Genomic DNA, 13,607 nt, shown 5'->3' on the forward strand with positions numbered 1-13,607 from the left:
CTTACCAGTTACATGTAAACGATACGTATTACGAGACTCAAAATTTATATCAGCCTTGGTCAAAATTTATTCCCTAAACAAAAGTGTAGCAGACCCCACACACCTACAAATAACCACCCAATCAAATCTCCATTCTTCTTCTTCTTCTTCTTAAAAAAAACATTCTTTTTAATTATTCATTCTTCTCATGAAAATGAAATCATCAAGATTCAAATACGCTATTTCAACCTTAGCCAACACCAACCCAAGATCCCATCTCACCCGGTTAACCCACACCGGACCATCCGACCCGATCCCAATCAAACCCACCGTATCCTCACCGGACGGCGTCTCCGCCATTGACGCCGGCACCTCACTGCGCAAACCCATCAGCCTATGGCCCGGTATGTACCATTCGCCGGTCACCAATGCTCTTTGGCAAGCAAGATCCATCATTTTTGAAAACCCTCATGCTGCCGGAGGCCTTAATAATAATAATGAGAACACGGCTACTAGTAAACCTCCGTCTCTTAGCCGGACGACTATTTTGTACCCCTTTTCGACTGATTATATTCTCCGGGAGCAGTATCGGAACCCGTGGAATAGTATTCGGGTCGGGAAGTTGCTCGAGGATCTTGACGCGCTCGCGGGGACCATTTCGTTTAAAGTATGTATGTGCCTTTACTGTTTCTCGGTCGGGTTATTTTCAGTTTTTAACAGGAAATGCGTTTTAGAATGTGTGTAGTGGTTTAACTGACTGACACGATTATTGTTTAATGTTTTTTTAAACTATAAATAAATATGCGCGTGAGTGAATATGATTGGTTGGAAAACCGAAAAAGTGTGACTCCACACCTGATTGGCACAAGGGGGCTCTTTTCCTTTTGGCGCCCGTGTGATTAGGTTATGAAATAGTTTGGCGGATGAAATGTAGGGGAGGTGGCAGGGATGCCAACCTACTACACAAACTTTAATAACAAAATAGCATTCTATTGAAAGGGTTAGGGAGGATAGAGTCATAGTTATTAATTGCGATAGGCGCACTTAAGGCATCTTCTAGGCGCTAGGCACAAAAAAAAAGTGTGGGCCCGAGTCAATTTCTCAAACAAGATTTGTAATAGCAAACAACACTTTATTCAAATACCAAAACATTTCAAAAGCATGTATCTACACTTTATCATTAAAACTTGGTGTCATGTATGTGTTGATAAGAATTTTTATTAACACTAACAGAAGTAGGTAACAAAACACACAAAGTTAACCACTAACAGTTTATCAAGAGGTGCTTAACACTCAAATTAAAAGCATGTATCATCGTTACAACTTCAATCAGAACAATGGAAACAATTAATCAAGTTCTTAACTTTAACAAACAGGCTCATAATTAAATTCATAACTTTAACATGCAGGTTAAAAAACAAAGCATCTTCATCATACATCTTCATCATCAGAATTAACAACCTAATTGAAAACAAAAATTAAAAAATACATAAATATTCCTAACCTCTGGTAGCCTTTGTAATCATGTTTTTGTTATTTGATACCAATAACCAAATGTTGTTCATTATAATGAACTGAGAGAGAGATTAGAGATAATTTTGTTAATCTCATAAATTTTAGGTAAGTTGTTAAGGGGATTATCAAATAAAATCAAGGTAAATAAAAAAAAATCAAAAAAATATTCAGTTTCCGTTTTTCCTCCTATAATTGTGACTTTAGTCAAAGAAGTCGATGTATGGTCGACTCGCCCTAAAATTCCGCCTAGGTGCCTAAGCGATGAGCTTTTCATTACTATGGGTAGAATTAGAATGAATAGGGTCGTTCACGGTTCGGTTTAAAACCGTGAAACTGTCCAAACTTGGAATCGGTTTGGTTTTGTCATCGGTTTTTTCTATCTTTCTTTTTTTTTTGTTATTTTTCGGTCCATTGGGCTAAAAGGTTTCAAGCTGTAGCGAATGTTTTAATTGCGATTTATACGAAAACTGTCCATGTCTACGGTAGTTTGCGATTTAGTTTGAGCAAATGTTTTAGTCTACCGTGGAACCAGAACACAGACAAATCGTTGGTAACGGTTTGGTTTGGTTCGATTTTAATTTCTGCTGGTGGCTTTGGTTCGCAATGGTCAAACGCCTTTAATAACAGTTTGGCTCATAGTTTGACCTAAAAACTGTCGAAACTAGACCGTGAACACCCTAAGGCTGCTCCCACTCTGACTTGTGGCTCCAAAAACCTTTTCTTGACATGTAAAATATAGTATTCAGAATTCGAGATAAATAAAGTGTGACGCAGTAATCAAAACAAAAGGTACTAAAAGTAATCGCACTAATAACACAAAATGGTGAGAAGACTATAGTAGTTAGTAACAGATAAAGAAGCAGAGACATGAATAAGGTAGTGAGTGCATGAACAATCTTTCTAACATTTTGGCCTTGATTGAATTTGTGCAGCATTGTTTCAATCATCCTAGTATGGCTGAGTCTTTATTGCTGGTGACTGCTTCTGTGGACAAAATGGTAATTAAAAGACCGATTTTGGTGGATTCCGATCTGAAGATAGTTGGAGCTGTTACTTGGGTCGGTAGATCATCCATGGAGATTCAACTAGAAGTTCTTCAATCCACTGAAGGTACAATGATGTTTGGCTATTGGTTGATAATTAGAACTCGTTTTCAGTTTACTTCTAGTTGATTACTACGATTGCTCAAAAAGCTCGCCGCTAGAAGCTCGTTCAAAAGAGCTAGAAGAAAACTCGCTCAAACGAGCTGGCTCAGTCTTTAAACGAGCCGAGCCAAGTTCGGCTCGGCATATGGCTCGCTCTCATTGACTGTTTTATTGGTTGGATTAAATGAGAGCCCGAATTTTTAATGTTTATAGTTATAGCCCAAAATTTAATCCCTTAGTTTATAAATTCTGCATCATGTGTTTGCTACAAATATTGTTTTTAGTTTATATGTATCAATATGTGTGAATTATTAAAAAAGTTCAAGATATGTTTTTTAAGTAAACGAGCTGGCTCATTCAAAATATGTTTTTTTAAAGTAAACGAGCTGGCTCGACGAGCCACTAGTTGGTTCAAGCATTTGACCAGCTGAACTAGAGCTCAACATTTCAGCTTGTTAGGATAAGCAAGCTGAGCCCGAGCCCACGCTAGACTCAGCTCAACTTGTTTACAACCGTAAGGAGGATGATATGTAAAAATAACTAGGGGTGTAAACGTGCCATGCCGCTTGTGAGCTACTCGAGATCGGCTTGCTAAAAAATTGAAGCGAGTCGGGCTTAAAAGAGGTCGATATAAAAAACTTATTAGATAATAAACAAGCTGAGCTCGAGCTTGAGAAACTACTCATGAGCCGAGCTCGAGCTTTATAAACTAATTATAGAGGCATTCACCCATTAAGTTTCATAAAAATATAATGTTGTAGTTCATCTTACATGTTAATTTACAGAAACATCCGATCATCAAGACTCACAAGCTCTAGTTGCAAACTTCACTTTCGTGGGCCGTGATTCCAAAACGGGCAAATCAGCAACGTTAAATCAAATCACACCCGAGACCGAAAAGGAGAAATTGTTATGGAAAGAAGCTGATGAGAGGAACAAATTATGGAAAGAGAAAAGACAACAACAAAAGAAGGAGTTTGATAATATTAAGGAAACCGAGAGATTAAACTTGTTGCTGGCAGAAGGACGCGTGTTCATTGATATGCCTGCTTTGGCAGATAGAGATAGTATTCTTATAGAAGATACTTGTTTACAAAACTCATTAGTGTGCATGCCACAACAAAGGAATACACATGGGAGAATATTTGGAGGGTTTTTGATGAGGAGAGCTTTTGAGTTGGCGTTTGCGACTGCGTACGCATTTGCTGGTAGTGCTCCGGTGTTTCTTGAGGTTGATCATGTTGATTTTTTGAAACCTGTAAGTATTTTTGATTCTTGTTTATGGATGATTTAGTATCAATAATATGTATCATGTGTGTGTACGTATGTGCATATTTCAACTTTCAAGACCAATATTATGTTAAAAACTGCGAGAACAACACAAGGCACTTGTACGTTTTACTATAAATGTCTAAACAATAATTTGATTTTTTGGTACTAGGTGGACGTTGGAAACTTTTTGCGGTTCAAGTCATGTGTTTTGTTCACTGAACTCGAGAATCCTGAGAAACCTTTGATAAACATAGAAGTTGTGGCTCATGTGACTCGGCCCGAGCTCAGAACTGCAGAGGTAAGCATGTAAATAGTTGATTATCTTATTATTATTATTATTATTAAACAATGACTTTTAAAACACCAACGGTTGATGATTTGTTGTATTTTTTACAAGGTGTCCAACAAATTCTACTTCACATTTACAACAAACTCAGATGCCACGACAAACAGTAAGATCCGAAGTGTTGTTCCAGCCACAGAGGAAGAGGCTCGTCGCGTGATTGAACGGATTGATGCTGAGAAATGTTGACCATGACACCAAAAGTCAGCTATCTTTTTGACCATGTAAATTTCAATGATCGACATTTGCAGATTGAGATTGAGTTTGTAGAGCTACAAGTTAAGGTAATTGTCGATAGCTGCACAAGATTGAAATTTGTTAAAAAGCGATCAAGAATGCTCTAAGCGAATACGCAGTTTATTGAATATACAACCAGTATGAAATAAACTTTAACTGAAATTGATGTTATCTTCTAATAGTTATTGGTACACAAAGTTAGATTTACAGACCAAGTGAATGAGCAAAGAAAGTATTTCATGTTTATTGGAATGTAAATAGTTAGAAGTAAGACAGAAAATAGGCAATTTCTAACATCATTTTCTTCACCATTCTGGTGATGATAACACAACCCCATCGTGTGACAAGTCAAGAATGACTGGGCGGAGTTAGGTATATGGGTTTGTGATGCAGTTAGAAGCGTATGTCAAATGGCAATCTAAAAACTCATGATTATTAGCCAATAGCTAGGGACCAAATGGTTCTAAACCTTCAAGGTTTACAATGTTTATTCAAAATCCAAAAAATGCTCCTAACAAAGAACCCTATACACTAATATATTGAAATAAGAAGTTATAAAAATAGGACACAAGAAACAGATAAAATGGAAAGAAATTTTTTAATCAAATCAAAGATCATTAGAATCTTCTAGTGTGTTCCACGCGAGTCGGGTCGAATTATTAAGTTGGATGCTCTGCATCAGTTTGGGTTCTCACGAAACCAATTTATTTTCAGTTTTATATATACGTATAGTATGTATAAAGGTAGGCAGGTAGCAAGACAGATGGGTCGGAATGAGTTTAGGTCAGAATGGGTATCGGTGATAATGGGTTATTTAAAAAAAATTAAGATGGGTTTAGGTCAAGATGAGTTAACTTAAAATTTACTTTTTTGTGAGTGTATCGGGCCCCGGTCACAGGTTGCGCATGTCCCGATGCTTGATTATGCGTTTGGTGCTTAACGTCGTCCGGTTATAGCTTATGTGCATACCAACGCCCAGCTTACGCACGTACCGATGTCTGGTTACGCGTTTCGATGCCTAGTAATGGATACCCATTTGGGTCATTATAAAAGCTCTTGGGTTATTTTCGAAGGAAAAAGGTGGAATGAGTCAAACTAAAAGAAGGTAAAAAAAATGGAATGAGTTAGGATGGGGCTAAGACAAATATGAAAATTATAAACCTATAGATACTACTTATTCGGATTGTTGGCCCAGGCGGAACAAACAATCAGATCTAACAATTGAACACATGATGGGGGGGGGGGGCTTTTTATTATCAAAACGAACTTACAACGACAAGAAACTTCTGGACATACCAAAACAATAAACCCTAGTCAACCATTTATCCTAAAATTTTAACCTGGAAAACAAAACAACATAATCAAGGAAACTATATAACTCATAATACTCTTACCATACTAACGAAAACATAGTAAAATTATAAAAAAAACTTTAAGGAACCAACCTCGAACTTTTAACAGATTGAGATTAAACCTTCACATGGATATAAGTACTTTTAGGTAGTGAATTCAACAATATCCATCAACGTCCAATCCATAGCTTGTAAAAAATAATCAATATTTATTTAAACACGCATGTAACTTTTAAACCAAGTTATAACTGCCATAATTAACTACCAATCAACCCCCACTTATTTAGGGTAAAAATCTCTGTGAATATTGATCTCCATATAGAAATCCTTTTTTGTTTATAAAAATATATTCTCGGCTGATTATTTCTTTACATATACATATAATTTGGCACACATTATCACCGTCGACCACCATGGTTCTTACAAACCTCACCGGAGGAATGAATATGAATAATAATAATAAGAAGAAGAAGAAGAAGAAGAAGAAGAAGAAAACGAAAGGCCGGAAAAAGATAGAGATAAAGAAAATAGAAGAATCCAACAGCCGTCAAGTCACCTTCTCGAAACGCCGTAGCGGACTCTTCAAGAAAGCCTCCGAGCTTTGTATCTAGACCGGAGCACAGGTCGTCATTCTCGTCACTTCTCCAGGCGGTAAGGCCTATGCATTCGGCCATCCAAACATCGACTCTCTCGTTGACCGTTATCTAAATAATAATAATAATAATAACATGAACCACTACTCTCCGCCTCCTCGGCTGCCCGTGAAGGAGTTAAACGATCATTACTTACAGTTTTCTCGGGAACTGGAGGCGGAGAAGAGGCGAGGGGAGATGATCCCGTCGAGTAGTAGTAGTACTGGTGGATCGCGGTGGTTTGAGGGGCCCACTCATGAGGGGATGGAGGTGGGGGAGCTGGAGCAGTTGTTGTGGTCGTTGGTGGAGATGAGGAAGAAGGTGGTGACTAGAGCGGATGAGTTAAAGATGATTAATAAGTCTTCTTCTGTCGGTCCGAACGTGTTTCATGATCAAACGGGGTGGTTTAACGGTGGTTTGACAGCGACAAACGGCGGTGGGTTTATGTTCGGAGAGATGCCGAGGTTTTAGTGTGAAAGTATTTTATTATTTGGTTGCTAATTACGTACGTAAATATTCAAGGATGCTTGTTGAATATGGTGAACCTTAGATGCTATTTTTTGAGTTCTTGTATGGATTTTTGTGGTTTATAATTTTCATATTTTGATGTGGTTTGTGACTTTGTGTGTTAAAGTTCTTTCATCATAGTTGTGAACATTGTGTGAATGTTCACATACATTAAGTGCATGACCGGCAGAGAAGTAATCCAGTCCATTTATCTTAGAATTGAATGGCTGAGATTAATTTAATAAATAAAAATTGATGGAAATGGCATGAAGGTAATAACCCACATTTGTTGACTTTCTCTCTTCACATGCAATACACATGTCAATTCCCCCATTATTTTAAAATGTCCATAACTTTTTCATACGGCATTATTTTTTTTTAAAAAAATTCACCATAATAATAAACGTTTTTATCTTTAATATGAGTATCATATTATTATATAAAAGAGAAAATTGCCAAATGAGTCCCTGTGGTCTTTCTACGGAGTCACATTTAGTCCCCGCTAAAAATTATGAACTTCTTACATCCCCATGGTTTACAAACTGAACTATATGAGTCCCTCCGTCTAACATCTGTTAAGTTATCCATCCAAATAAGCATGAAATTACTCTCCCACCCTTGATTGTTTATAACAAATAAATTATGCCCCTTTCTTGTTCACTAATCAATTCACATATCTGGTTGTTCAAATATGGAACCCTAACAGCCATTCTTGTTCACCTTTTCTTCTTGCCCCGATCTTGTTCACCTAACAGTCATCAATTCACAGTTCGCAGCCCATCAAACAGCCATCAATTCAGCAGTCGATCCTCCAGCAACCACGATCTTCTTGCCCCTTTTCTTCCACGCTTCACAGTTGTATTCGGTTGAAGGTTTTAGAGTCAGAGGTTTCGTTTTCTCGCTATCGATTTCTGGTAACCCCTCAAGTGTTTACATAATCAGTTCATCACTTATGTATATTTATTTCTGGTTCGAGATTTAATTTCAGTTTTTCTTACTTTGATATTTTGATTGCTTTTTATTGATTGATTGTGTGTTTATGGTGTTGATTGATCAGGAGTATATCACAAGGTGCCACGGTCCATATTTTGGCGAAAATGTCACAACTCTCTTCATCTTCGTCAGCGAAATCGAGGTCACAAGGTATCGGTGCATCAGATTTGTTTTGCTCATGTGGTGCGGGTACGTGCTATCGTTTATCTCGGACAGATGCTAACCCCGACCGACGTTTTTTGTGTTGTGTAAGTTTTGTGAATGTATTCAACTGATTTTTAACTTAATTTTGAATGATATTAGTTGGTATTTTTGTTAATTCCGAAGAAATTAGTTGATTATATTGGATGATTGATTGTGGTTGCTCATTACAGAAGGGTTCTTATGGATGGCTAAGGTGGGCGGATACGCCTACTTGTCCCGGTGTGAAAGGATCCCTGCATTGGTGAAAAGTATGAACAAGAAAGACGAGTATGCAAGAACCAAAGCCAAGGAAGTCACCAAGTTGAAGATTGTTTTAGGAATTAGTTGGATGTTTTTCCTTGTTTACGTTTGTATGTTTTGATTCTTGTATTGTTTTTATTTGTACTTTGTAAACATTTAATGGTTGAATTTTAATGGTAGTTGTTTATGTTCACTCTATTTACATATAACCAAGTTCAAAACAAGGTCAATACCATTACACATAACCAAGTTCAAAACAAAGTCAATACCATTACACATAACCAAGTCCAAAACAAAGTCAATACCATTACACATAACCAAGTCCAAAACAAAGTCAATATCACATAACCATCCCAAAACTATAAAAAGTCAAGACCATCACCCAAGTGGCGCACCGGTGCAAGTTTTACGATTATGGCCAAAACCACCACACTTGCCGCATTTTACCGTGCCTTCTTTTCTTGTCATTCTTCCTCCCTTAGAAAACACCTTCTCAACCTCATCAACTCTTTTTGTCCTATTCTCCTCGACAACTCTATTTGTCCTCTCATCCCATGACTTGTTTCTCTTTTTCTTTGGCCTACCAATCTATGCAAAAGACGTAATAACATGTAGAATTAATACTTTTCCAATGTATGCAAAAGACATAATAACATTTGGATTGTTACCTGTTTATGATGTTTTGGTGAAATCAGTGTTGTTGGACACCGTGAAGGCATCCAATAATCTTCACTTGGGATTGGCATTATTTGGTTGTCATACACCTTTTTCCAAGTACTTAACCAGTAAGCCTCATATACCCATTGCTCGGGTATGCCAACATTCATAGTATTGATAGCCATGTCATTTATAGCCACCACTGCATGTTTACACGACATCCCTGTCAAATCCCACTTCCTACAAGTGCATGTTTTGTATTTCACGTTCACCACGCATTGAGACCTTATACTGTTCACCTATCAATATAATAAGCAACTTTAGAATCAAAATTAAGAATAACGAATGCCGTGTATAGTATTTTACCTGGTAGGTATGAGCATCCACCATAAGAACAGTCAATTGTGAAGCCTCGGTTTTGATTTCTTCAACTGTTTTTGTAGCATTTGGCGTTAACGGGCCTGCAACCTTTGAAACCATATTTCTCACATTGATAATCCGCCTTGTCATGTATTCTCTGATATACTCCAAGCATGTGATCACAGGTTTGTCCCTTGCTCCAACTAATTGCTTGTTAAAGCTCTCACACATATTGTTCAACTGCATATCATACTTTGCCCTACCTGAATAATGTGCTTTTGACCATGATTTAGCTGGAATCTGATTGAGCCAATCATATAATGTAGCATCTGCTTCTTTTATTTCCTCCATGGCTTTCAAATAGTAAGGAATGGAAGTGGCACCGGCCGCTTTTAAGAACATATTTTTGAACACATCTCCACGCCATTGCTTTCTCATGTTCTCAAGGATGTGTCTAACGCAAAATTGATGCTCAGCCCTAAGGAACACGTTTTGTAATCCTGGAATTAGGCCCTAAGACAGAAAATTAAAACAACATTAACAACATTAAAAACAGCATTGCAGCATTTACAGCAACAAATACAACATTTACAGCATTAACAGCAACAAATACAACATTTACAGCAACAAATACAGCATTAATAGCTTTAACAGCATAAAAAACAGCAATTTACAGCACAAAAAACAGCATTTGCAGCATTAAAAACAACATTTGCAGCATAAAAAACATCATTTACAGCATAAAAACAACATTTACAACATCGAATTACCTTTTGACGGTCACTAATAAAAGTGAAGTTAGCATCGGTGGGAAAATCAAGGGTATCTTTAAGGCACTCTAAGAACCATGTCCACCAGTGTAGAGTTTCAGCTTCCACTAGTGCAAAAGCAACTGGATAAATACACCTGTTAGCATCAAGAATTACTGAAGTCAAGATTTGACCTGGAAATGGGCCTTTCATAAAACATCCATCTAGCCCCAAAAATTCTCTTCCTAACATTTGAAAACCTTTCTTTGTAGCACTATAACATATATAAACCCTCCTAAATTGCCTAGTACGACTGTTAGGGTCAAGACATGGTTCAACATCTACCTTGACATGGCTACCAGGGTTAGCTTTTACTAGTTGTTCAAGGTACGCTCTTAGCATACCGTATTGTTGTATAAAATCACCATACTTTTTATCATTAGCAACCTTCTTTGCTCTTCTAACTTTCAATTCGAAAACGTGGATTTGGTGCTTCTTTTGAATTTTTTCTTTAAGAGATTTCACGGGGATTGTAGGATTGGTTTCAATTTCTGGCTCGATCTCCCGCGTTATGGTTCCCATAGTGTATAGACTAACAACCCTAGTTTGGAGACATTGATGTTTGGGGGAGATTGTCTTTACACACCATTGATATGAAATGGATGGTCTTGAGATCTGAATTGCCCAAGGGCAAGTGGGTTTAGTGTTCCTTTTTTTGACACTTTGAGCGTTAGGGTTTCCCTAGTTAGCAAGTTTGATCCCTCACCACTAATCAAAGTAGGATTTTTACCCAAACATACAACTCTATATCTTATATTGTCATTTTTTTAATGTATGTAAGGCCCCGTTACCGGTGCCTCACATTTGGGCGTTGGATTTACTCATTAACATAGTCCTAATAATCAGAGTTAATAAAAACATTCACGGAATATAAACTTTCAATAAAACATACATATTAATCCATAACTTGTCTTAATTAAACGTACTGTCTTTATAACATAACTAATAAACGTCTTGGGTCTTCCGATGCCAGCCTCTTATTAAATGCCACGTGTTCCCCTCAAGCGAGCTGCCTCATCCTATTCACCTGCGTGCATACTAAAAGTCAGCTACGTTGAGTGAGTTCTAGTTAATCATACAACATACAATACATTCATACTTTCAATCATTCTTTCATTTATACTTTCATACTTTCAATCATAATTATTTACATTCATATCTTACGTTATAAAGAGCATTACGCCCTACATTCCTCGAGTATTATTAGAGCTTGGTACCCTCCTTCCTCGAGTATTATTAGGGCTCGGTACCCTCCTTCCAAGAGTATTATAAGGGCTCGGTACTCTCCTTCCTCGAGTATTATTAGGGCTCGGTACCCTCCTTCCTCGAGTATTATTAGGGCTCGGAACCCTCCTTCCTCGAGAATTATTAGGGCTCGGTACCCTCTTTCCTCGAATATTAGTATGGTTCGGTTCCCTAGTTCTCGAACATTAGCAGGGTTCAGTTCCCTCTTCGTTACCATACAACCATACCTTTCCTCGAATATTATTAAAGTTCGGTTCCCTCTTCGTTACCATACAACCATACCTTAACCTTCTTTTAGTAACTTTATAACTTTTATACATATAAGCATACATATCATACTAACATTATACATAGCATTACAACCTGACAGTACGTGCAATATCCGAAGATCGTTCACGCATCGTCAAGCAACCATTCATACATTTCACATCATCACATAAGGCATACACTTATCACTTAGGATAAGGGTATTAACAAACACATCGAGTATGCACACAACCCCGAAAACATAACAATGAATGAGGCTAGAAACTCACCTGGATCTTGTTACGTTCGCCGTTAATCATTATCCCTTTCTTTAATTGTGCACGGCTAACTGTTAAATATGCATTCGTTAATTAACCGTATTATTATCTAAGTTGGTATTTTAATTAACCAACACCTTTTCTAAGTTGGGCTTTTTTGTTTAATTAATACATATGGGCCATCTAGTTAGATCAGGGCTACTGATCGCTTTAGATTTTGGGCCTAGTTGGGCCAGGCCCACAGACCACAACATTTCCCAAAAGGCCGAGAACTCTCAGCAGAGAACCCACGTGTTGACCGGTAACACTTGGTTTGACCGAGAACACAGCGACCGAGAACTCTAATTGACCAAGAACCCTTGGTCACCGAGAACTCGTTTTGACCGGGAACACAGTGGCCGAGAACTCAGTGGCCGAGAACTCTAATTGACCGAGAACCCTTGGTCACTGAGAACTCATTTTGACCGGGTTCTCGCGTTGACCGAGAACCCGTATGGAGGCTCAGGTCTGAGAACCCTTGTCTGATGCTTTCATCACAGATTTTCCCATCTTTAATTCCATTTAGGCTCAATAACGGTTAATCGTCCATAATTACACTTTTAACCACCTATATCCCATCCTCCTTAACCATTTTACATTCGTTATCAACCCATCATCAAGACTTAACCCCTTTTTTTAGCATAAAGCTTGAACCTTTATGGCTAAAACGTTCAAAACTAGTTCTATGGTTTATTTAAACGAGTCGTTCATAACCATAAGTTCGTTAAGTCCATTTTAATCTTCAAGTTTGCAACTTTACGATTTATCTAGACCCGATCTATCATCCTACCAATTTTCATGTAAATCCGTTCATGAAAAGTAAACATTTTTAACAAAAACGTACATTTGAGGTTTTTGTCTAAAATCACTCGAGATGCCCAAAACCATATCAAACGAACTCCGATTTGAGTGATTAAAGTGGCCACGGAACCGTCTTGTCCCGATCTACAAACCCATCAGCTCACATTCACCGGAAACCGCCGCTACAGTCGCAGGAACAGCTGAACAGTGTCCGGAACCTTCACTTTTGAGCTGCTATGGCTTTGCTGAGAAACAACGTACTCCCCGACCTCTGATCAAAGATCTAATCGGTGGGAATCTTCATTTATATACCTTGAACACTCAGTTAAAATTTGGGACCGATCCGACGGCTAGATCTCTGGGAATCTTTGTGTCTTTGTGGGTGGTTTTCTAAAAAACGGGAATTGAGTTAAGTGTGTGTTTTGATGGTGTAGGCTATGGTGTAGAGATGTATGAAAATGGAAAGGATTAGGGTTTTAAGGGGTATATATATACTTCCTTAAGCCCATGGACCTTAGGCCCATCTTTCCTTATTGGTCCATAATTAATTACATCTAATTAGTCAACTTATCCTTCCGTCTTTATTATTTTACTATTTTTCTATTAACTCAAGTAACTTTTCTATCATAAATAGATAATATGTTAATTATTTATTCTTAGAAATTTCGGGATGTTACAAGTCTACTCTCCTTATAAGAGGTTTCGTCCTCGAAACCTGCTTAGTCCCTGTAAAAGGAATACTTCATGTATTCA

General features: G+C 37.7%; 2 protein-coding genes and 1 pseudogene across 2 annotated transcripts; 2 read left to right on the top strand and 1 right to left on the bottom strand.

Annotated features, from left to right (window-relative positions):
- The first annotated feature begins 262 nt into the window (after positions 1-262).
- Positions 263-4,702, top strand: LOC143623945 (acyl-coenzyme A thioesterase 4, mitochondrial-like). Its single transcript, XM_077094729.1, has 5 exons — positions 263-646; positions 2,427-2,604; positions 3,425-3,897; positions 4,081-4,209; positions 4,309-4,702. The coding sequence occupies exons 1-5, from the start codon at positions 386-388 to the stop codon at positions 4,441-4,443; spliced, it is 1,176 nt and encodes a 391-aa protein (XP_076950844.1). The 5' UTR covers positions 263-385; the 3' UTR covers positions 4,444-4,702.
- Positions 4,703-6,256: 1,554 nt separating this feature from the next.
- LOC143623978 (agamous-like MADS-box protein AGL29) lies at positions 6,257-6,946 on the top strand (annotated as a pseudogene).
- A 2,370-nt stretch (positions 6,947-9,316) lies between these two features.
- LOC143623979 (uncharacterized) lies at positions 9,317-10,767 on the bottom strand. The gene is made up of 4 exons (XM_077094750.1): positions 10,194-10,767; positions 10,008-10,081; positions 9,443-9,949; positions 9,317-9,367 (listed from the first exon to the last, which is right to left on the bottom strand). The coding sequence occupies exons 1-4, from the start codon at positions 10,765-10,767 to the stop codon at positions 9,317-9,319; spliced, it is 1,206 nt and encodes a 401-aa protein (XP_076950865.1).
- Positions 10,768-13,607: the final 2,840 nt, after the last annotated feature.

This window comes from Bidens hawaiensis, unplaced genomic scaffold (genome assembly GCF_021521415.1).
Source record: "Bidens hawaiensis isolate Kalapana, Puna unplaced genomic scaffold, B.hawaiensis_p1.1 tig00003649_1, whole genome shotgun sequence".
Taxonomy (NCBI): Eukaryota; Viridiplantae; Streptophyta; class Magnoliopsida; order Asterales; family Asteraceae; genus Bidens; species Bidens hawaiensis.

Coding starts and splice junctions, on each gene's coding strand:
- LOC143623979 (XM_077094750.1), bottom strand. CDS start 10,767: ATGGGAACCATAACGCGGGAGATCGAGCCAGAAATTGAAACCAATCCT. Junction 9,950..10,007: donor TAAATGTTGTATTTGTTGCT/GTAAATGCTGCA, acceptor TTTCTGTCTTAG/GGCCTAATTCCAGGATTACA. Junction 9,368..9,442: donor TGGATGCTCATACCTACCAG/GTAAAATACTAT, acceptor ATAGGTGAACAG/TATAAGGTCTCAATGCGTGG.
- LOC143623945 (XM_077094729.1), top strand. CDS start 386: ATGTACCATTCGCCGGTCACCAATGCTCTTTGGCAAGCAAGATCCATC. Junction 647..2,426: donor CGGGGACCATTTCGTTTAAA/GTATGTATGTGC, acceptor GAATTTGTGCAG/CATTGTTTCAATCATCCTAG. Junction 2,605..3,424: donor AGTTCTTCAATCCACTGAAG/GTACAATGATGT, acceptor GTTAATTTACAG/AAACATCCGATCATCAAGAC.